Source organism: Culex quinquefasciatus, chromosome 1 (assembly GCF_015732765.1).
Source record: "Culex quinquefasciatus strain JHB chromosome 1, VPISU_Cqui_1.0_pri_paternal, whole genome shotgun sequence".
Lineage (NCBI taxonomy): Eukaryota > Metazoa > Arthropoda > Insecta > Diptera > Culicidae > Culex > Culex quinquefasciatus.
Genome location: NC_051861.1, coordinates 80184180 through 80208350, shown reverse-complemented (window position 1 = coordinate 80208350; position 24171 = coordinate 80184180). Strand labels below are relative to the sequence as shown.

General features: G+C 41.2%; 2 protein-coding genes across 4 annotated transcripts in view; both read right to left on the bottom strand.

Annotated features, from left to right (window-relative positions):
- Positions 1 to 2083: 2083 nt before the first annotated feature.
- On the bottom strand, positions 2084 to 7103 carry LOC6039035 (bis(5'-adenosyl)-triphosphatase enpp4). The gene is made up of 4 exons (XM_001848661.2): positions 6456 to 7103; positions 4493 to 5174; positions 4149 to 4430; positions 2084 to 4001 (listed from the first exon to the last, which is right to left on the bottom strand). The coding sequence occupies exons 1-4, from the start codon at positions 6855 to 6857 to the stop codon at positions 3691 to 3693; spliced, it is 1677 nt and encodes a 558-aa protein (XP_001848713.2). The 5' UTR covers positions 6858 to 7103; the 3' UTR covers positions 2084 to 3690.
- A 1735-nt stretch (positions 7104 to 8838) lies between these two features.
- The window catches only part of LOC6039036, a 37869-nt gene continuing 22536 nt past the window's right edge, over positions 8839 to 24171 (bottom strand). For all 3 annotated transcript variants that reach the window (XM_038249145.1, XM_038249147.1, XM_038249146.1), the window contains 4 exons: positions 10128 to 10299; positions 9909 to 10070; positions 9536 to 9773; positions 8839 to 9475 (listed from right to left, as the gene is read on the bottom strand). In XM_038249145.1, the coding sequence (XP_038105073.1) occupies positions 9234 to 9475; positions 9536 to 9773; positions 9909 to 10070; positions 10128 to 10299 (814 nt within the window). In that variant the 3' untranslated portion in view covers positions 8839 to 9233. The remainder of the gene's footprint in view (positions 9476 to 9535; positions 9774 to 9908; positions 10071 to 10127; positions 10300 to 24171) is intronic.

Genomic DNA, 24171 nt, shown 5'->3' with positions numbered 1-24171 from the left:
ATCCCAGACAGTCCCGGTGGCATTTTTCGAGACGAGATTTGTCTGACCACGCCTTCCGTCGGACGGTGAAGTAAATGTTGGCCCTGGTCTAACCTAGAGGTTAGGTTGTTAGCTCAGTCCAGGTGCAGGAGTCGTCTCCCTGGGTCCTGCCTCGGTGGAGTCGCTGGTAGGCAGTTGGACTAACAATCCAAAGGTCGTCAATTCGAATCCCGGGGGGGATAGACGCTAAGGTGTAAAAAGAGGCTTGCAATTGCCTCAACAATCTCAAGCCTTCGGACACCTTGTTTCGAGTACGAATCTCGCAATCGAGAACGCCAAGGCAATGCTGTAGAGTGAATAATTTGATTTGATTTGATATGACAACAGTAAAAATAACAATCTTAAAAACCTTTCTGAGCACTTTTAATGCATAAAGCATTTTTATTTTTTCGTATTTCTTGCATACCTTTTCAAAAGGTTCTATGTACATAGGCAACCGATGGCCCATTGGTTGTTTTGAAAAAGTAACCTAGATTTTTTAATTTGGCCCAAACTCCCATGCATGTCTCCATAGAATTTTGACAGCTTTCATTACAAAAATGGTACGTAAATATTCGAAAATTTGTAGCTTATGAAGGATTTTTATCGCTTCGACAATATTGTAGGTATTTATAAGGACTATTTCGACTGATTTGGCCACTTAAAGTTTGATTTTGTACGGACAGCTGTCAAATTTCTGTCTGGAAATTTGTATGGTCGTCAATCCAACATTTAATCCAGAATCTTTGGGTTTACCCTGGACGCTTATTTAGGCTGCAAACACGTTTTGCCAAATATTATTCATGACAAATTCAAAAATCTATCTGATAGTTGCTCAGTTTTGATAGGATCTCCTTTGCGATAAGGGATACTTCTCAAGTTAAAAGTAAAAGTACACACCTTGGGGACCGTAAAAAGTTTATTTATTTGCTTTGTATTCGTATTTTTCTTGGATTTATTCGTTCGGATCAGCCCCCTGGCACCACTGTAAATGTCTAGAACGTTTGACAGTCACCAAAACCTCGAAGAGCCCACGCATTAGTATGTGTGAAGAGCCCACCATAAACAAAGCATCGGATAGAGAATGTGCATAAGTATGTGTGAAGAGCCCACCATCAACAAAGCTTTGGTTGAATTAGTATTGGTGTTTTCTGATTGTTTACATCAAAATAGGAAATGGCGAACGCGAAAGAGGTTAACCAAAAATAATATTTGGTGTAAATTTATTATAAAATTCACGCGAGTGGCCTTTTATCTTGGGCAAATTTCCGGGCATATAATGTGTGTGTATGAGGCCGGAGTCGAAGGAGCTCTTGAATCGGATGGCGGGATGAGCAACCGGAGAAGCAGGAGTAGTTTTAACCAATTTAGAGGAAAAATCCGAATCAACCGGGAAAATCTGGGACTTGGGATCGAAAATTTCTTGGAATCGACTCGGTTGGAACATTCTTTAAAGAGTCCTGGACATGCAGCAAGTGTTACATGAGAAAAAGTACATTTTTTAAGAAACGTCTGTGCACTTTGTTTATTTTTCAAAATCTGACAGTAGACACCTTCGTTTTCTTCTTTGTTTTCTTGATGTTCGTCATCGAATATTTTGGTTTCATAAACATGGCGGCAGTGACAGAGGGCTGGTTCGGATACTTTATTTATCGCGCTTTTTTTCATGTTATAAAAAGAATAGCACAAATTTACTCGTGTGTGTGTGAACTTTTTTTCTTGTAATTGTTGTAGGATTTCACGTTTTCACTAGCATGTGTGTGTGTAACTGTGTGTGGAAATGTTCGTCCGTTTCAGATAGGTTTCATCTAACGTTTAGCTTTTATTTATTTTTTTCTGTGTAAACTATTTTTTACGTTACTTTTGTCTTTTAAACATACGTTAAATCATATCCCAATCTCGCGCAACAGTACAGAGAGTGTGTTTAGAAGTAATTGTTTACCTTTTTGTTGTCTTTATTCTGTATAAAAAAATATCACAAGAAGTTATTTTTTTGTTGATTTTTTTCCGCAAATTTAAAACTAGACTCCGACGACGCGACTCCGTCGATTTGAATAGAAGTGACTTTTTTTTTCTTTTTGTTTTCCCTAGAGCCCAATTTTCAACAGTCGGCGATAGAGTGCGAGTTTGTTACCTTACTTGTTTCTGTTATTTACAAATTGTTTAAAATATATATATAACTATAGGTTTACAATATAATTACTGCTTAGTATGGCTTTTCTCCTCTTCTTTCGTTTCAATCTTTTCATTTCTCACTTCCAATTCCCAGTCTCTCAAATAATGGCGACTCTCCTCGGTAATTGTGCTTGGGTGCTTAATTTTGGGTTTTTCTTTATCTCAAAAAATGGTAAGAAAATTATTTGCAATCGAAATTCGTTGTTCGGTGCTCTTCTGGTGCGCTGCAAATTGGCTATTTTATTTGAATAATTTATTTTATTGTTTTTTTAATTGCGTGATGTTTTTTCAAAAATAGTACGGAAAACGTGCAACATTTAGCTAAACAGATTAAATCCAACAGCATAAATGATTTAGAGTGACGCTCGCGTGCATTTTTTGCTCACCTTTTCCCATCGTGCATTTAAGAACAGTAATTGACTAAAAACAGTGTTTTGTTTGTTTTTTTTTTCAGAATAGCGTTTAAAGTAGAGTATCTGGAAGAGCCTTCAGCGGAAACCGCCAAACGTGGGAGATGATGTGTTTTAGGGTTAGAAAAATATGACTGATTTTGATTCAATTTGGCGGTTTCGCGACTGTATTGTCAGAGTATTGGAGCAATTTTCTGAAAAATATGCGTTTTTAATTTTCTTTATGTTTTGTAGGCAAGTTGAGGAACATTCTCGAAAAAAAGCAAGTCCCGCGTTTTCCGCGTGCTGCTTGTTTAAGTTTTGACAGTTGCCCGTGCTGTCGCTTGGCAACCAATCAGAATAATCAAAAACGAACGGGAGAGCAAGCAAGCCGGACAGACCAGCTACGAGAAGACACCGAATTTGTGGCAAAATGTAGAATTGTGAACTATTAGTGTAATTAAATAGCAACAAAAATATACGAATTCGGACGTTTTCTGCTGGCTCGAGTTATGGACGAAGCTCGAGGAGTACCTGCAAGCGCTTGAAGTTTTCCAAGCGGCGAGTCTTTTGGGCAAACCATGAGCTGGTGCAACTCTACGACATGCCAAGGTAAGTCACGCCAGGGGAGGCTGATTAGGAATGTGTGGGATTCCGCAGTAGAGTCAATCAATCAAAGCTTCGACCAATTTTAAAACAAATGTTTTGCAAACTTTCCAGAAAACTGCTCAGTAGTATTTGTTGTTTAATGTGTGATTTTTAAATGTTATGATTTTGTATGAAAGATATCTATTAAATATTTGTTTGAACTCTCAACCTTGGTAACGTTACGTTTGCTGTGTGAAAGAACTGAACTACCTTTTTCCATGTGTGTTGATATGTATTAGGGTTATTTGTCGTATGTGTGTGTCCTTTGTGCTGTCCAACAGAAAACAATACTCGTGTTTTTGTAAAAGAGAAATTTTACTCATCTTGAATGAGTTTCTTTAAAAAAATATATTTATAAGAATAAGAAAACAAATAATTCAACAACACAGACCACTAGGAATGAACAACGATTATGTACAAGAAAAGAAAAAGAAACAGTCGTGCCACCGTTTTACCCGCCTCAAACATCGATCGAAACTACATCGCCGTTGATGGACGAACTTCCGGTGAGTTGATGGTGATGACGATGATTCCGCTGGCCTCCGAACCTATGTGGCGATGGTGGCGATTGCTGCTGCTCACGTTGCTGCTGCTGTTGCTGTTGGTGAACGGCGGCCGGCAGCAGCTTGTTGGCTTCGTCCAGAAACGATTCCGTCTCGTCGTACAGATAGTGCGGAACGAGGTTTTCCCGACGACGTCGACGCCAAATGACCACGTACGCGAGCATGCTGACCAGTCCAAAGGAGGCCAGAAGGCTACCGGCGAAGATGACTGAAAGCGGGTGGGGTGTTTGTAGGGACAGACAACCTGGGGTTAGTTTCACTGACGCGGTGCAAACGTATAATTATGCCTTAACATTACTATTACCCTTAAACTTAGGTAAATTTGATGATTTAGTAAATTCCTGCTTAGCCTTACCCATCAACGTCACCGTCCTCGCCGACGTCCCGCTCGGATCGTCATCGTCGTCGTCCCGCGAGTCATTCCTCAGCACGGCCACGATATGCTCCCGCTTTCCGTCCAGATAGTACGGAGCATCCAGCCCCAGTAGCTCGCAGAACAGATAGTACAAATCGACCGTGTCGAACGGCTCGACCGTGGTACGTTCGCGGATTCGTGGCCCGTACCCGAAGAAGATCGGATGCATGATGGGCAGCTCGTTGTCGTACCCGTGCACGCCGTACTTGGTCTCGGACGTTACTGCGAGGTTGAGTTTGAAGGTTAGAATCGGCATTCAAGAACTTTAAGGAGTAAGATCTCACCCGATACATTGAACGCCTTCCGGTAGTACTCGACCGTGTCCCACATGTCGTCGAAGCCGTAGCCCAGCTTGGCCACCGCCGTGATCGGTCCGGTTCGCTGCGAGTTGTTAAAGTGCCACCGCGTCGGAAGATTCTCCAGCGTGTACACGTCAAAGTTTCCGCTCTTCTCCGAGGCGTTCTTCAATGCCCGGTACAAATCCGCCGTCTGCTGCTTCACCTTTGGTACGACCTGCAAAACCGGCGTCGATCCGTACACGTCGAACTTCATGTCCGCGGGCACGAAGCTCGTCAGGTTGATAAAGTTCTTCGGCATAAGCGAATCCATGCCGTGGTCGCTCAGGTGCAGCACGTTGACCCGCTCGACCAGCCCAAACTCGCGAATCTTGTCGTGGATGTACCGCGTAAGATCGTTCAGCTTCACCACCAGCTGGGCCACCCGGTCGGACTCCGGGCTGTAAATGTGCCCGTAATAGTCCGGCTCTTCGATGTACAACATGACCAGGTTTGCCGGTCGGGTTGGGTCGCGGATCCACCGGAAGGCGGTGTCAACGCGATCGTTCCACGGCAACGTCAGGTTGAACGGTTGCAGGTGCGAACAGGTTATGTTCCCACGAGTGTACGGAAAGTCCGACCCGGGCCACATCATGCAACCCGAATGGCCGCCGTGCTGCTCGTTGAGGGTCTAAAACAGGAAGATTGTGATTTGAACTGTGTGACATGTAAATTTTCAAAAGCTTAAAACATCGTTCAGCAAATCCTAAACAGCATAATTTTCGATCCATTCGATTCGAATAAAATCAGCCAATTTTTATTCAACTTGTAATAGTTGTACTGTAGCCAAACTATATTATGCAATAATTTACTATATTATTTTAATGTCAGGCCAAACGAGCACTTCCCAAACACGGACGTAAACTTCAAGTACCTGAAATGCATAACATTCTAAAGAACAGGATTGCTCAAGCTTAAGCGCTCCTCGGTAGATTCTTGATCTACCACGGAAACGAGAAAGAACTATTGGACGATGGTAAGTTTTCCAGTACAATTGAAATAAACGATCATTCTTGTTCAGAATCCGAAGTTAGATGTTTTTATTTCAGGTGAAAGAAACTCATTTACCGCCTCAACAGTCGTTCTAACAACAAGTATAAACAGTATAAGTAGCTAAAAGACATGAAGAAAGCAGTCACATTCTGTAAACAAAAAAAAAAGAAAGAGTGATAGTAAAATTACCTAAGATTTTTTTTTCTTATGCCAGCTACATTGAACGATCTTCTGGTGTACGAAAATTTTCAAGATCTTAAGCTGCGCCAAGGATTAAGCACCCGAAGGCTAACAATGGCCTGAGATACGCTGACGCGGAGGATACGGTATCATGTAGATGGTCTGACCTGGAAGCTTAGACGGCGAACCTGAAGGGTAATACTAGATTAAAGATATCTTAGTTACGTATGTTTGAGTTATTTTCATGTTTCCAAATTTCCCATCGCATTAGGTACGTGAAATTTACGTCTGTGTTTGGGAAGCTGCATGCTGAAAAATTATATGTTTCCAATGATAGTTTCTGACGTGAAGCAGGAAAATTTCGACTAGATTAAGTAAAATGAAAATCGTTTTACCAAAGACACCAACCAGTACGCTAACTTAACATTGCCCAGACACAAACCAAACTTGATTTAGTTTTTTCTACAAGTTTACATGTTTTCCAAGAAATCATTTGAAAAACAGCTCTCGACAATAATTAGCTGTGAAAAACGGTCTTCTACGAACAATGATCACAAATCGTCATCTTCCGCGTGCATCTCAACAAAGTGTTCGACTCAGAAACATCCCACAGGAATAGAAAGACTAATGTGTCACGCGACTCAGCCGTTTCTCCCCCAAGGGATGCGCTTATCAGCTTCAACAAACTCAACAAACGCTGATAAGAAGCGGACACTCTGCCGCTTGCCCTTCCACCTACCCAAATCGGCACCAGCTCCTCGTTGAAGTGGAACAGATCGTACGAATAGTTGATCTTGCCGCGGCCATGGTCGTACAACCCGTTCGCCATGACGCCGTGCTGGTTCGGGAAGACCCCGGTCGCGATGCTGTGATGGTTGGGGAACGTCTTCGTGGGGAACACGTTCCGCAGGTACTCGGCCCAGGTCCCGTTGTGGCCCAGTTCCGCCATGTAGGACGCACTGCCGCGCCGCAGATACTCCGTCCGGAACGCGTCATACGAGACCACGATGAGCACGGTCTCATCCGCGGGGTCGTTCCCCCGAACCCGTTTGCACCAGGCTCCTCCGTCCAACAGGTGCAAAAGTGTCACTGCCGCCACCACCACCAGCCACCGTGACCTCGCCGTGGACCGTGGAATCATTCCGCTGGCTGATCTCCGCTCTCTTTCACTTTCGGAGGGGAAAACTAAATTTAACTCACGAAAAACGACCGTTCCGGGTTGTACGACGTTGTCCTCCGCGCTCAGTGACTGGACGACATTGTTAAAATCGGTTTTGCGACGGAATTTTGTAACCTTTTGACGCGTTTTGCTCTTTCTTCTCGAAATAAAATTTAGTTTTGTTTTGCACTGTGTGTTTTTGTCTGACTTTGCCTTTTTCCTCCTGTTGGAAATTCATGACTATGATTTCAAAGTGGCAAATAAGATTGTTGAAGAAAATATGCTTAGTTAAAATTTAGTAAAAAAAATTAAAATTATTTTTTTTGGGAAATTGCATAAAACAAATTTCTAATTCATTACCCACTTTTCAAAACATATGCCAGAAAAGCTCTACCATCAGCGATGATGACAAAATAAAAGTGACAGACGTCATAGTTCTAGAACCTGACACGGAGTGGCGCTACTAGTCTGCTAACTCGCTCGTTGGCTGGCTCTCTCTTTCGCTCCGAAAAGCTTCTGATGCTAACTTTGAGATTTTCAACCCTTACGTGAGCGAAGCTTTGTTTTTTGGGGTGAAAAAGCACGTGATAAGAATTTTTGAAAATTTCAACGGTTGTTTTTTCTGCTGTTTTTGTTGCGTGGCAAAGTGCTTTAGGATGGAGGAGGGATGAGTTTCGTACCGTAAACGGAACGCGAAAGCGGAAGAAGACCAGCGGCTCCGCCGTTGTCGGAAATGGCCAACAGGAGAATCTGCTCAGCAACAACAAGTTCAGCCCGCTGGGATGCCACTTGGTTTTTTAAAATGTCTGTAAAAAAGTCTGTATATGTCTGTGCATTTGTCTAAAATTCAAATATATCAATTCACAGTCATTGAAATACATCAGAAATCGCGTTTTTAAGCATTTGAAGCCTAACGAAATAAATTTCGACAAAAAAGATTACAAAATATTAATTTAATGAAGTTTTTTAAAAGTCTGTGCACCTCAAATGTCTGGCACTAGCTCAAAAGTCTGTGAAACACAGACAAATCTGTATATCTGGCATCCCTGGAACAACAATAACAACAATGGTCCGGGAAGGGAGGCGTCCCACCGGTTCCAGTGGTTCTAGCGGCCAAGAACGCAAAGCTTGAGAGTGTAATGTCGTCGAGCACAACCATGCCAACTTCAAGCTGACTCCGTTTGGGATCAAAATGCTGTGTGTCTCCGAGGACTGTTTTGATACCGTGCGGGCCCACTTTATTACGAACAAAGGGGAGTTCGACACCCACGAGAAACAAAGCGGTGTGCCAACTGCTCTGGAGCCCACGAAGTCACGAACCGCCTGCCCCAAGCGTGCGGATTTCATCCATCGGCGGCAGCAGGCGTCGAAAACAATACCGTCGGTACGGAAGGTGGAGAAGCAGAGTAAAGCAGTTCCGAAGTTCACGCCGACAAAGTTCCCTCCACTGCCGGGCGCAGTTCCGGATAGAAAATCGAAGGATCGCCCTCGGCCCGCAGGAAGCAGTGGCTCCCGAGACGGTGGAGTCACGGAGGAGGTGCTCTTCGGTTCGGTTGAGCTGTGGTGCATTTTCTTCGAGTACATCGCCAGGTTCAAGACCTGCAAGACCCGTTTGGAGCAAGTAATCTGCGTCAGTTACATGATCTCTAAGTATGGAGTGTAAGGAGTTGTTTTTGTTTTTCTATATATAAAATGTTTACCGATCCTCGGTCCTAACCTTAAAGGATATAATAAAAATAAGTTAAATAAAATAAAAAATCATGAATAACATTTCACGAGTTTGGGAATTGACCTTTTTTATGAACAATCGTTCGTGAAAAAATCATTATGAATGTAAGAAAAGAAGAGAATATTTTCACGAATGATAATTATTTATTTCAGTAAACGGTTGCACAATTTGATTATTCAAAATTAAAAGGCTACATTCTGAATCGATCAATTTCTAAAGAAAAGCAAAGAATACTTTTACAATATTGACTAGTTTAGTTTCTTTTCATTTGTTTATTGCTAAGATTAGAAGGCAATCTTCACTCATTTCCACTACACAGCTATGTACATGATTAGTACCAATAATTTACACCATGATTTCTTTTAAAAAATGTGTACTGTTGTTTGATATTCAGATTTTGTTAAAAAAAACTCAAACCATCACTCAAAGTAAAATTTAACCAAACACAAACGACTAGATTAGTGGCTTTTTTCGTCTGCCGCTGCCGCCGCCGCCTCCATGTAATCCGCCTCCAGGGCAATCACTTCCGGCAGTCCCTCTCCCAGCTGAATTTGCGGCAACTGTTGCTGCAGAAATGGCTGCTGCTGCTGCGGTGGCAAACCGTTGGCACTCGCTCCGGCAGCACGCCGTCAGGTCATAATGTTGTTGCCAAAGTAGTTGAGATTAAAGTCGTCCTCGAACAGGATCTGGTCCTCGTCCTGGCCGCCGGCACTCATGTTGATCCCCAGCTCGATGGGATCGATCGTGGTGATGTAGTAGTCTGCTGCGGGGGTCGTTTCGTTCCGGTGGACGGCCGCCGCCGACCGGAGGCCGCACTCTTGGACGATTTCCTCCTTGGAGACCGGGTTCAGGTAGTCCGCAAGGTAGTAGTCTGGAAATGGGAAGTAGGTGTTAGACCAATTCTGAATTCTGAAATATTTAGAGCAAGTACCAGAATCCAGCAGCGCATAAGCCTGGAAGTTGTTAGAACTGATGGGATGGACAATCTGGACTTCAACGTTCCGGCGAATACCGTTGAGGATCTCTCCGGCGGACCGCTTCAGGTCGTCACCCTGTGGCACCACCTCGAATTGATTGTTCTGGCCGTTGGCGTACATTTGCTGCTGCTGCTGCTGCTGGTGAAGATGTTGACTTGAAGAACCCGCTTGTGGATGTCGAAATTCCAGGGGCTGATGAGTAAAAACGAATAAAAAGGTTTATAATAGAGATTTTTGCCTAACTTTTTTAAACAGTTTATTCGAACAAACTACTGAAGCTTTTCTGGAAATGAAGTTCTGGCAGTTTAGTGAAATGCCAACACAAACCTCAATGAGCGACCCGTGGCCCGGCGAGTGCGGTTCGTACTGAGCTAAACTGGCCGTCGCCGCGGCCGTTTCGTCCTGACTTGGCGACCCAGGAGCTTGTTCCCGCAGGTTCTTGGCATTGGCGGCTTCCATCTTGAAGAACAACTCTAACCGTTGGCGTTTCTGGAAATAACCGATAATCAGCAAAAAGAAAGTCGCACTCAACCTTGAAACGCTTACATGTTCCCACGCCAAAAAGTTGGCCTCCGAGTCCCGGCTGGAGATGGTCCAGAGATGGCCCGCCCCCTGCGGTGCCTTGTTACCCTTGCGGAAGTGCGGGTTGATCGACAGATTGTGGCGGACCGAGTTCTTCCACCGGTCGTCGTTGGACTTGTAGAACGGAAAGTGGTCACTGGAAAAAGACAAGAGAGGTAGAAAGCTTTAAAATACCAGAGTTCAAACCAAAATCAATACATCAAGGAGAATTTGAACAGGGAGTATCTTGTCATGTAGCTTGTACATCGACATTCCTTCATCTTTTTTGACAAATGGCTTTCTTCCGTGTGATACGCGAAACGAATATTATTACGATTTTGTCCGCAACCATGATTGATTTCTCACCGGCTCCATTTTACCCCGCTGAATCTCCACCCCTTTCCTAAAAAAAAACCACACCACGGCAGTTGTGAGTGCGGTTGCAGATATTTCATATTTTATATGCCTACTTCTTGTAAGGCTCAAACCACACGACCCCACATTTCCCCTTGGCTGGCTGTCACTCTTCCGCGGTGACACGTGATTTATGGCAAAGGTGTGCGATTTTCGCTAAAGTGTTCGACCCTCGGGGCAAACTGCTTTGGACCGTTTAGGTAAATGAGGCAGCTTTACTAACGCATTTTCAAAGGCTACACTTTGTAAATCATGAAAATGCGAAACCTGATGAAATCCAATTTTGTTTGTTGCGTTTGAAAGGTCCGAGTCCAAAAGATTGAAATACTTGGTTTCTTAAAGCGATCATGTTTTCCTGTGACTTTTTTTGCCATGTTCGTCATGTAATCCGATTGTTATATTTACATTTTTTGACAATAAAAAATGGATCACTACACCAGCATACCTCCCAACAAAATGAAAAATATTATGATCCGATTACAAGACTCCAAAAATATTAAGAGATTCTCGTACAAAATTTTCTCAGCTGGTTAACAAAACTGGTTTCACCGAACAACCCACAAAGCTTCATTTTCTCCCGTTTTCTATATTTTCTTCTAAACGTTCATTTAATTTTGGGTAAACGACTTTTGCTGGTAGAACGAATGAGTGTAAGAAATTTCACCATGACCATTTTTGTCTAAGAGAAAATGCAATTTCGACACTTGAGAGCAAAGATATTTGAGTTTGATTTCTCTAAATTTAAACACATGGCCTAGGGATCGTGCATAAATCTCTTGTCCTTCAAATTTTGACCCCCTGCAGTGCTTTTTCTCCATAAAATATTTCGACTTTTTGTATGGAGCCCCTCTCCCAAAAAATACCACGTGGTTTATGTACGGGCCCATACTAATTACACGAGGTTCCAAGCACAAGTCTTAGCGGCCAGGATATCGAGATGTTTAGAGTGCAACATGGAGTTAAATTTTCTGTCAAGCTTTTGTGTAGTTTATGATGACAGCTGAGAAAGTTTCACCCCGTGTTACCGGCACACTTTACCCTAATTACAGTGAAGATATTGAGATTCGTCCGTTTGGAATGTTATTTGCTGGAATAAGTAAATTCTGTCATTTCTCGATTTCCATTTAATAAAAAATAATTACAAACGTAACTCTTTATGGAAACGTTGCCCAACCTACGGCCCACGGCGGCTCCTTAAAAATTCAAGGACTGGTCATTTAGACCCTCGAGACACATAATATTTTCATTTAATGCAATGAGAACGATAAACAATGGTTTTGGTTTTCTTTGGAGTAGAATTTTAAAGTCTTTTTTTAAATATTGTCTGAAAATTTCTAGGTTTGTTTTCCTTTTCCATGTCCTTGTAAAAAAACTGTTTTTTGAAAAGGACCTATAAACAGACGATTTATATTTATAGTTTGTTATACTTTAAAAAAATAAACGTAAAAACCCTAGAATTGAAGTTTGAAGTTCAAAATCATTAAAAATCTTCAAATTGCTCGCATACCAGTAAAATTTGACGAAATCCTATTCTTCTAGTTGTATTTGAAATATCTTTTGAAGCACTTCAAAATGTGCCATTATGATCCAGGTTGGATTTTTATTTTCTCATAGCTTTAGCAAATTAGGAAAAATATACCAAATTTTGTCACATTAGGCTTTTCAACCCATTGTCGCCACTTTTGCAGATTGTTGTAATTCAAACAACATTTTTAGATACACATGAACAACAGAGAGTTGCTTGCTTACTTTAGTTTGAGCTATTTATTACTTTGAAACAGTCAAAAACACTCTATGAAATCTGTAATTGTTCTGATAAGCGGATAATATGGACCGAAAAAAGGAGAATAGGATATGGGGTCATTCCACCTGAAGTGTGCAAGAAAAAATGCAAATTTTAAAATTACCATCTCCGATTCTGCTCAAATTTGGCAGAGCTGTTGAGACTATCAAAACATGCAAAAATCCCGAATTTCATCCAAATCGGACCACCCCCTCCATTTTTGTACCCTCCCAAAAAATCAACTTTTTGGCGATTTTTGAGCGAAACCCCTATCTTCAAACGACGATAACTCAGGAACCACAAATTTTAGAGGGATGGTCTTAGACTCAATTTTGAAGGAAATTGGACGTAGAATCCATTTCTGTGATCAAAATTTAAATTAAAATATGTTTTTTACTTGTATTGCGTAATTGAAAACTTTAAATGGTCGTATCTCAAAACAGCCTTATTTTTTTTAATTTGACCTCACCATCGTATTCCCCGTCCGATTTTACATAAGAATCACTTATCGACAGAAAGGAATATGTTTCGTTCCAGAGATATCGAATTTTAAACTTTTGAGTATTTGAGATTACCTAAATTAGCTACACAGAAAAAAATATTTCTGTAAATTTACATTATTTATCATGTACCAAAAGGTATCATGATAAATGATGTATATTTATATTAGGTTTATTGGAAATTTACATTAGATTCATTGGAAATTTACATTAGTTTTGAAAATTTACATTAGTTTTGGAATTTACATTAGTTTTGAATTTACATTAGTTCAAATCAACTAATTCTGATTGGCCAATGGGAATGAGAAGCTCGACTTGGATTGCAGTAGGAAAAGGGTGTGGCCTATGTTCTATTTTAAAATGATTGAAACGGGCAGCAAAAGGAAATTCGGATTTTAAAAAGTTGTTTCACAGGTAGGGGAGGCTTTCTCGTCGACGGCCATGTGGAATAACGCTGGACTGGAATCGAACGGACGACGGGTAGAATGTTCGGTGTTACTGCTGCTACCCGCTGCCGACTGAGCCATCTTCGCATTTTATAAACGAGCGGCTAAAGCATCAACTTGTTCAGGGCGAGGCTCAGGCAGTGGACCAGCGAAGTATGAGAGCGATAGAAAGAGAACCAAATATTACTATTTTTAGTTCGGGTAGTTTTGAAGTCAACGTTTGACAGAAATACATTGGATATATGATTTATATTAAATAGGAATTTACAGGAAGCCGAACACGGGTAGAAATTCATCAGATTTGAGTTTCCATGCTCAACGTTTCCATTAGATTCATGATTTACATTAGATTTAGATTTACATTGGAGCAATTTCCATGACTTTTTACTCTTTACATCATATTTCAACATTACATTGAGTGAGTTTACATAAGAAACAGTAATTACGTGCTGTGTAAATTTACATATTTTTTTCTGTGTACACTCGCCGCCTCTGCTAGAAGCACTAAGTCGTGCTGATCAATAACTGCTACCTGCTTTTATTGAAATAAGATTTCATCCCAAATAATCATTAGCAAAATAGGCAAATATTGAATGTACACCACTGTAGGAAACTGCTGTATAATCTTAAATTAAAAAATAGTATACAGTGAATTTGTATGCTTGCCCAATGGAGCCCAAGAATGGAATTCCCGCAGAGCTAGCAGGAAATTGCAATTGATCTTGTAAGTAACACTTAAGAAAAAGTGTACGATACTAGAGTGTAACAAAAATGACTCTTTGGCGGGCATTCAAGGGTTTGTTCCGGTGGGCATACTAAGCCCAAATCCAAAATATGAGCTTGATTTGACGTAACAGGAGCTGGCGCTCCGCCCTTCAATTTTAAATGGGATTTAACCCGTAAAAAATATTTTTTCAAAAATGTCACTTTTTGAGGCATTTTGGCCACTGAAGCGTTTATTTTCAACATCATTGGCGTGTAGGCCAGATCCTTGCGCATCTTTTGGTATATATGACATTGAAATTTGGAGCAATCTAGAGCTCAGTACAGGCCTTCAAACTTTAGCATTTTCGAAAAATCGGTCCCGCAAAAGATATGCGTCGCGCCTCGCGACGCCCTAGACGCATTTGATTTTGCCGGGGCCGATTTTTCGAAAAAATGAAGGCCTGCTCTGAAATATATCAGGAAGCAGAGCTTGGTCCGGGACTGCAGGCTTCAATTCAACCGTGAAAGGGGGATTAATTAGTGACTTCGAAGTGGTGCTGAAGAGGTTTTGATTAGGAAAAAATAGATAAAAAGAGTCTAAATATGAGAGGAAAATTCAAGCTTTGTGCAAGTAATGGGATTTTTTTTGCTGGAAGATATTCCAGAAACTTGGCAGTTGATAACATGTAAAAAATTAAAAACGATAAACGTATTTTCAGACATATTTAATGAGATATATCACCGCAGAAAGGAATTCTGTGAACGGATCACATTTCACAGAATCTACAGGGGAGGAAGGATGCGTGGACATACCGTACCGAACGCTCCGCAATCAGTTAGGTGTGGTGTGTTAGTGTAAATTTGGCAGATATTATATTTTTAGGGTGGAAGTGGAATTTGGCAACTTCAGATTGAAGAGCGGGAGAGTGGGGTAGAGGACACAAAAGGAATCGATACCCGGATATCTTTACCATGTCCACCTTTTTCATTAACACTCACAAATTCATTCAAAACTAGCCGATTATACTTTGACGGGAATTCTCAGAAAACGAAAAAAAACGTGGAGCGAAAAGTCAAACCAACCGGTCGCGATCATATCTTACTTCGATCTCTGGCAACAAATGTTGAGATCTTGAGATGTTTTTTTTTTTTTGAACGGACAGATGTTGTTGATGAATGGAACTCAGATTCGTGATTAGGGACCAAAATTACATTTCTGGAGTTTTTTTTTTTTTTTGAAAAGGTCCAATAAACCAAATTTCAAGTTTTTGCTTTTTGGGTGTTTTTGAAACCTCCTTGAGTCAGGGGTATTAAAAAACACCCAAAAAGCAAAAACTGAAAATTTGGTTTATTGGACCTTTTAAAAAAAACTCCAGATTTGTGCATTTATCAAATCAAATTTGCAATCAAAAAGTACTTTACTGAAATTTTGATAAAGTGCACCGTTTTCAAGTTATAGCCATATTTAAGTGACTTTTTTGAAAATAGTCGCAGTTTTTCATTTTTTCAAATTAGTGCACATGTTTGCCCAGTTTTGAATAAAAAATATTTTTGAGAAGCTGAGAAAATTCTCTATATTTTGCTTTTTCGGACTTTGTTGATACGACCCTTAGTTGCAGAGAAATTGCCAAGCAAAGGTTTAAAAACAGGAAAATTGATGTTTTCTAAGTCTCACCCAAACAACCCACCATTTTCTAATGTCGATATCTCAGCAACTAATGGTCCGATTTTCAATGTCAAAATATGAAACATTCGTGAAATTTTCCGATCTTTTCGAAAAAAATGTTTTCAAAAATTTTAAATCAAGACAAATATATCAAAAGGGCGTAATATTGAATGTTTGGTCTTTTTGAAATGTTAGTCTTGATTTGAAAATTTTGAAAATATTTTTTTCAAAAAGATCGGAAAATTTCACAAATGTTTCATTAATTAACATTGAAAATCGGACCATTAGTTGCTGAATAACGATAAAAATTGGGTTGTTTATTGAACAAAAATCAATTTTTAAACCTTTGCATTGCAATATCTCAGCAACTAAAGGGCGTATAAACAAAGTCCAAAGAATCAAATTATAGAGAAAAATTCAATTCAATTTTCAGTGTTATATATACCAAAAGATGCGTAAGGATCTGACCAACACGCCAATGATGTTGAAAATAAACGCATCAGTGGCCAAAATGCCTCAAAAGGTGACATTTTTGAAAAAATATTTTTTTACGGGTTAAATCCCATTTAAAATTGAAGGGCGGAGCGCCAGCTCCTGTTACGTCCAATCAAGCTCATATTTTGGATTTGGGCTTAGTATGCCCACCGGAACAAACCCTTGAATGCCCGCCAAAAAGTCATTTTTGTTACATCCTAGTACGATACATTATCGTGTTAAACATTATGAACTAACATGAATAAAACTCTCGTGAAGTATGATTAAGGAGGAGGATTTCTGGAAAGTATAAAACTGAAAAATGTAAGTAAATCACAAAGATTAATCTGATTTATTATCTGATTAAGATCAAATTCAGTTGTGTTGATTTCGACACCGTCCGAACAATAATCTTTTTTTTGTTTGTCAATCATTTAGAAAACTTGAAAGACGATAAAGCTGCTGTCCACATGTAACAGAAACGAAAAAATTCATCAATTATTCAGATGAAACTGGCTCACAATATAAAAATCGGTTTAATATGATCAACCTTTCAAACCGTAAGGCAGGTTTTGGGGTTTTTGCTGAATGGCACTATTTCGCTACCACACATGGCAATAGCTCTAGACCCCATGAGAGTTAGATCATCTATCACAGCCAGCTCTACATTTGTTCTCACTTCAAATAAAAGAAATAATTTGATAAAGTGGGAAGAAATGAGGAATTAGAAAAAATATAAAAATAATAGAAAATGATAATTTTTGAAAATTATAATGTAAAAACTCTGTAGCATTTGCAAATAAATATTCAAAGTTCAAATTTTACTTAATATGGTTTAATGACACTGAGATCATGAAGATCAGTGCATTGAAAATTACCCAATAAATATTCCTTAAACAAAAAAAAGATTGTTCAAGGTATTGATTATCTCAACACCAGGTAGTAATTATTCATCAAGCACGACTCAGTGCTTCTAGCAGAGGCGGCGAGTGTAGCTAATTTAGGTAATCTCAAATACTCAAAACTTTAAAATTCGATATCTCTGAAACAAAATATATTCCTTTCTGTCGATAAGTGATTCTTATGTAAAATCGGACGGGGAATACGATGGTGAGAATAAATAGGGCTGTTTTGAGATACGGCCATTTAATGTATTCAATTGCGCAATACAGGTAGAAAACCTATTTTAATCTAAATTTTTATCACAGATATGGATTCTACGTACAATTTCCTTCAAAATTGAGTCTAAGACCGACCCTCTAAGATTTGTGGTTCCTGAGTTATCGTCGTTTGGAGATAGGGGTTTCGCTCAAAAATCGCCAAAAAGTTGATTTTTTGGGAGGGTACAAAAATGGAGGGGGTGGTCCGATTTGGATGAAATTCGGGATTTTTGCATGTTTTGATAGTCTCAACAGCTCTGCCAAATTTGGGCAGATTCGGAGATGGTAATTGTTGAGATTAGGTAGAGTCGGCGGTACTGAATTTTCTTAAGCAAATCAGTTCAAGTGAGTTTTGTTGACGATTAGCTAAAACTGTTTATTCAATTTATGAGTTATGTATAAGTACAGGTTAATTAGATAATTTACTTACAACTTTTCAGTATTCTTGTTACTTTTATAACCAACTTCTACGCAAATCCTGGACTGGCATCGGCATGGCCGGATCTTTTCCTTACTTTTCGGTTTGTGATCTTTTTTACTTTCTTTCTAGGGTCTTTCATTCAACCTTTTACCTCTCCTTCTTACTTAACTTCCCAAAGTTGGTAGTATAAGCAAGATTTGTTCCCACTGGGCTAAGCCTACACTGGGGCATCATTCTCATCGCAACATTCTCCCCCGGGTAATACGACCTGTTCAAAGAAGTGTTACAAAGCAACCTAATTGCGGGAGAATATTCATTGAGCCAGTGTCTTATGACCATACACACACCACCCTAATGCACAGTTGAATGCTATTGGTTCACCTATTTTCCCCACATGTACTTCTGTTGGTGCTGTTAAGTGTGTGTTAGTCAGACCTATAAGTAGGCGCGGCCTAGCATGCTGATAGCTTTGAAAAGCTGTTCCTCTCAAATGAGGAAAATTTTGTTTTAATTTTTTTGCGCTTATGCTTTGCTTAGGAATGCTTAGTTTCGTTAACGTGTGTACGTTAAACAATGAATGTTTTTTGGTTTCATTGAAACCCGAGATTTGAAAACCTATGCACTGAGATTTTGTATTCAGAGCATTCGTTCCATCCACCCACTGCATGCTGAAGTCTTCAACTGGACCATCGAACTGCAACTCTTCCACCAGACTGCTCTCCATCATTGTCGCTGTTGATCCCTCGTCGATAAACGCAAACGTGTCCACTGTCTTGGATTTCCCATACAATCGTACCGGAACATATTTCAGACCAGCAGAAATCATTGTTATCCGAGCATTCGTTGGTGAAGGTTGTCTGAATCAACATGACTCGTCGCGTCCCGGCGCAAAACGCCGGCAATATTGCCCTACCTGCGGCTCAAGCAGGCAAAAAAGTGGGAATTTCCAAAAGGAAGGTTGAGGCCTCAACTGATGGCCAAAAACCGGAATTTCCAAAAGGAAGGTGCTTTTGGAAGTGACATCGAACAGCAAAAAGACGAAAAAGAGCGACGGTACTGTACCGATGGATGAGGAGGAGGAGAACTCTTCGTCGCACGAGGAGCAGCTATTGAAGAACAACAAGTTTGCTGGACTGCCTGACGAGGACCAGGTAGCGGAAGCAAAGGAGAATGAAGTGAAACAGCGAAAGGAGAAACTGCCTCCTTTTATGTGAGGCAATCAGCAGCAACGATCGACTTTCGAGCGGGGCTGGTTGAACTCATCAAGTCTGGGAAAGTCCAAGGCAACATTCGTCTGTGTCAGGACGGATTTAAGGTGCTGGTGCAATCCAGGCAGCACTATCAACTGGTCAAGGATTACTTGACCGAAAACGAGGCGGAGTACTTTACCCATGATGTCGTCATGGATAAGCCGTACAAAATCGTCGTCAGAGGTCTGTACGACATGCCAGTGGAGGAATTAGCTGCCGAGCTAAAAGTTTTGAAACTGGATGTGTTGGCCGTGCACAAAATGAGCCGACGCAACAAAGACATCAAGTACCGTGACCAGCTCTACCTGCTGCATTTGGCTAAGGGATCGACGACGCTTCCTGAGCTGAAGGCAATTCGAGCGGTTTTCAACATTATCGTGTCGTGGGAGCGATACCGACCAGTGCATCGTGACGTCACACAATGCTTCAACTGCCTGGGTTTCGGGCACGGAGGTAAGAACTGCCACCTGAAGCGTCGTTGCGCCAAATGTGGTACCGATGCGCACATCACATCCCAGTGCATCCAAGATTCGCTGGTGAAGTGCCTCAACTGCAACGGTGAGCACTCGTCAACCGACCGAAAGTGCCCCAAGAGAGCTGAGTTCGTGAAAATTCGGCAGCAAGCATCGACGAAGAATCAGCCTCAGCGTCGTAGAACTCCTCCAGCCCTGGTGGAGCAAAATTTTCCACCTCTTCAACCGCGACGCCAGGTCCCGAACTTGGCACCGTTGCCGTTGGATCCCAGGAAGAGAGCTGAGATGAATCATCCACGGCCGGGTTCCAGCCAGGAGCCGAGACCGCCACCACCGGGCTTCAGCCAGGAGCCAAGACCAACCCAAGAACCAGCAGTTGAGGAAAATGGTAATGATCTTTACACCTCAACCGAACTCCTCAATATTTTCAAACAGATGTCCGCTGCACTGCGTGGATGCAAAACCAAGACCCAGCAGATTGAAGTGCTGACCTCGTTCGTCATCCAGTATGGATCGTAGGTCCCTCAAGCTGCTGAATTGGAACGCTTGCTCCATTAGGAGGAAGAACTTAGAGCTGGTGGATTTTCTTCGCGAGAAGGAGATCGACGTAGCTGCCATCACGGAAACTCATCTGAAGCCCGGTGAAAAAGTTTATCTGCAAAACTACAAGATCGCGACGCAGCTCGATAGGACCACCTCTGGAGGAGGAGGTGTGCTTGTCGCTGTTCATCGTGATCTCAAGCCACGCCGGCTGCCACACTTCAAGCTGGACATCATCGAGGCCGTTGGGTGGAAATTCCCACTTCGGTTGGCCCAGTACTCTTCATTGCTGCATACTGCCCACGTCAGGTGAATGCCAGAGATGGTTCAGCAGCAAAACTGAAGAGCGATATCCAGAAGCTGACACGGCGGAGCGCAAAGTACATCATCGCTGGTGACCTCAACGCGAAGCATGAAGTTTGGGGCAACAGCAGGAGGAATCGGAACGGGTGATTCTGCACAACGATCTGCAAAACGGATACTACAACGTTGTGAGTCCGGATCGTCCAACGAGGGTGGCTCGGTCTGGGAATCACTCAATCATCGACTTCTTCATTACCAATATGGCTGAGAACGTGGCTCATCCTGAGGTGTTTGAAGAGTTGAGTTCTGATCACTATCCGGTGGTTGTGGAGGTTGGAGCTTCCGTTACTCCGCAGCGGCAACCAACCCGGAAAGATTACCACAACGTTGACTGGCAGCAGTTTCAGCAAGTGGTCGACAGCAACATCGACTATGATCAACACCCGGAAACTTCTGCTGATATTGATCGTTCGCTGGAGGTGATCCAGCAGGCTATCAACCAAGCAGAGGCTGCCAACGTTCGGGAGGTTCCTGTTAATTTTAAGGTAACTGATATTGACGTAGATACTAAACACTTGATTAGACTTAGGAATGTTTATAGGAGACAATATCAACGGACTGGGGACTATGACAAAAGATTTCAGTGAACAATTTGAACAAAATCATACAAGACCGACTTGACAATATCAGAAATCAAGAATTTTCAAAACATGTAAGCCAGCTTGGGAATTATTCAAAACCATTTTGGAAACTTTCAAAAGTTCTTAAAAACAAACCAAAGCCTATTCCTCCTCTTATTGTTGAGGATTCTCCTTTGATTACATCCGAGGAAAAGGCAAATGCACTTGGGCTTCATTTTGTTAGTTCACATAATCTTGGCGCTTCCATGACCAGCCGTAAAGAAACATCAGTTGCCAATAGTATTTCAACAATCAATGACTCTACCTTTGAATTTCCTGCAGATTCCCATGTTTCTGGTGAGGAAGTCAAAGTTGCAGTTAAACAAATGAAAAATATGAAAGCTCCAGGCTTTGATAACATTTTAATCTAGTGTTGAAAAAACAGAGTGATCAGTTCTTTCAACATCTAGCCAATATTTTCAATAAATGTTTGCAACTTGGTTACTTCCCCACCAATTGGAAACTGGGCAAAGTCATACCAATTTTGAAGCCTCAAAAGATCCAACATCGCCAACAAGTTATCGTCCCATTAGTCTTTTGAGTAGTCTGTCCAAACTCTTTGAGAAGGTCATCTATTCAAGGCTTTTGGATTTTACCAACGATAATAATATAATTTTGAATGAGCAGTTTGGCTTCCGAAGGGCATAATACTGCTCATCAGCTTACGAGTAACTAAAATCATCAAGCAGAACAAGCTTGAGTCTAAATCAACTGCTATGGCTTTGTTGGATGTTGAGAAGGCTTTTGACAATGTTTGGCATGATGGTTTGATACATAAACTGTATTTATACGGTTTTCCAATGTATCTTATCAAAATTATCCAGCACTATCTTTCGGAGAGATCGTTCAGGGTTTTTCTGAATGGGATTGCTTCTGGATTATTCAACATTGATGCTGGGGTTCCCCAAGGAAGTATTCTTGGCCCACTTCTGTACAATATTTTTACATCTGATTTGCCTACTCTTCCTGGTAATGGTGTGTTGTCACTTTTTGCTGATGACACTGCCGTTATTTATAAGGGTAAAATAACCAGATATTTAGTTGGCCGTCTTCAGAAGGGTCTTGACGTTCTTTCCGAATACTTTGGCGACTGGAAAATTCGCATAAATGCAGCCAAAACTCAAACCATCATTTTCCACTTTCCAAATCGGCCAGATTTGTCCCAAAGATGATGTTTTGATTAAAATGAATGATGTTTCGATACCCTGGTCAAAGGAAGTTGTCTATTTAGGTCTCATACTTGACTCGAAACTATTGTTTCGGCAGCATGTAGATAAAATATTGAACAAGTGCAGCATTCTCATCAGGTGTTTGTATCCTTTAATTAACAGAAAATCAAAGCTATCTTTGAAAAATAAGCTAGCAGTTTACAAACAAATAATTTACCCCGTTATTGAGTATGCAGTACCTGTTTGGGAGTGTTGCGCTAGAACTCATAAATTGAAGCTCCAGCGTGTCCAAAACAAGGTACTCAAAATGGTTTTGAATGTTCCTGGCTGGACAAGATCAAGTGAGGTTCATGAATTAGCAGAAGTAAAAATGTTGGATCAGAAGATTCAAGAAAAATGTTTGAAATTCAGGGAAAAATGTGCTATATCTGAATACCCCTTGATTCAAGGATTGGTTTAGTTTATGGTAAGATTAAGTTAGTTTTAGGTTAGGTTATGTTTTCTTAAATTTTTTTCCTCATTGTACCTAGTGTTACAAAAATGATAAATCATATACTTTTAAAGTTAAGAAAATGAACAGTGTTTAAATCACGAAAAGCAAACTAAAGCTGAAGAGCCACAGTTGACCACTTATTATGTAAACCAAATGTAATTATTATAAGAAAGATTCAATAAAGTATATTTAATTCAAAAAAAAAAAAAAAAAATACCAGCAGAAATCTTCGTTTTCGACGATATGAAGCATGCTCCAGATGTCGAAGGTGGATTCTGCAACTGTAACAAGTAGTCGATGTTGGTGCATCCATGATACCCACAAGCTGTAACTTGATCTTGCAAGGCCGCAGATGTCTATTTAGGCAGCTAGGACACAGCTGCGCTCGGTTTACGTTGTCCCAGCGTTCACTGACCGGCATTGTTTTGAACACTGCACAGTACTGTGAGCGATGTCCGTTTTCGCCACAGATGGAACATCGATTATTCTTTTCTCTGCGGCTCAATCGAGAATCCATCTCCAGATCTCGATCTCTTTCTCCGTCACATTGAGAACACTGAGCAATCTCGCGTTCTGGAGGTATCTCACGAGTTACAGTGTCTACTAGTGTGGAGGTTACTTGGCTGGCCGCAACTACGATCTCGTACATGAAGGCACTGAAGCTCGCGATGTTAACCACTCCAAGTAGTTGTTTGTGAGTAGCCCACCTTAGCTTCATGTGTGTTGGTAGTTTAGAGATCATTTCTTGTAACAAACATGGATTGTTAAGATGATCGTGCAAACCAGCAGCCACAATATGATCTGCCAAGTTCTGTACTGCCAGCCCAAAGTGTATTAGTGAGTTTAGGTCCTCACTGTCAGGGGCTTGTATGCGGCGAATTTGTAATAGTAACGTTGATATCAACAAATCTGGTCTGCCGTACAGTAACTTCAGAGTGGAGATCACTTGCGGAACACACTTCGGTAGTAGAAGCTTACTACTCACAGACTGCAGAGCTGGACCTTCGAGGCAACGCTGCAACCGGATCAAATTCTCGACGTTGCTGAAACCGCAGGCCTCCGTGGAGTTATTGTAGCTGCTAATAAATATCGGCCAGTCTTCGGGTCTACCGCTGATTTTAGGCAAGTCTGACGGGATGACCTGACGCGCGAACATTCGTTGAAGATGATCACCGTTTGGTTCAGTTGCTGTTGATTGCTGGATTGTGTGCAAACTGTTGAATTCATCTCTCAGCTCAGCACATAACTTCTGGACGTCACCTAATGTTGATGCCGGAGAACACAAATCCAACAAAGTTTTTGTTTTTCCTTGGATTGCGTCTAATTGAGTTTGTAGAATAGCGTACTTCTTCCGGAGGCTCCGTTTTTCCAAGACAATTTCTTCTTCCAGCTTCCGTAAATCCAAAATAGTGTGCACAAACGGTCCATTTTTGCACATTTCGGCCATACATTCCACGCAGATCCATTCCGGGTTAGGTATGGAATTGTTGCCCTCCAAACATCCTATGTGGTAATGGGTATCGCACTGCAAACATGTAAGATAATCGGCACT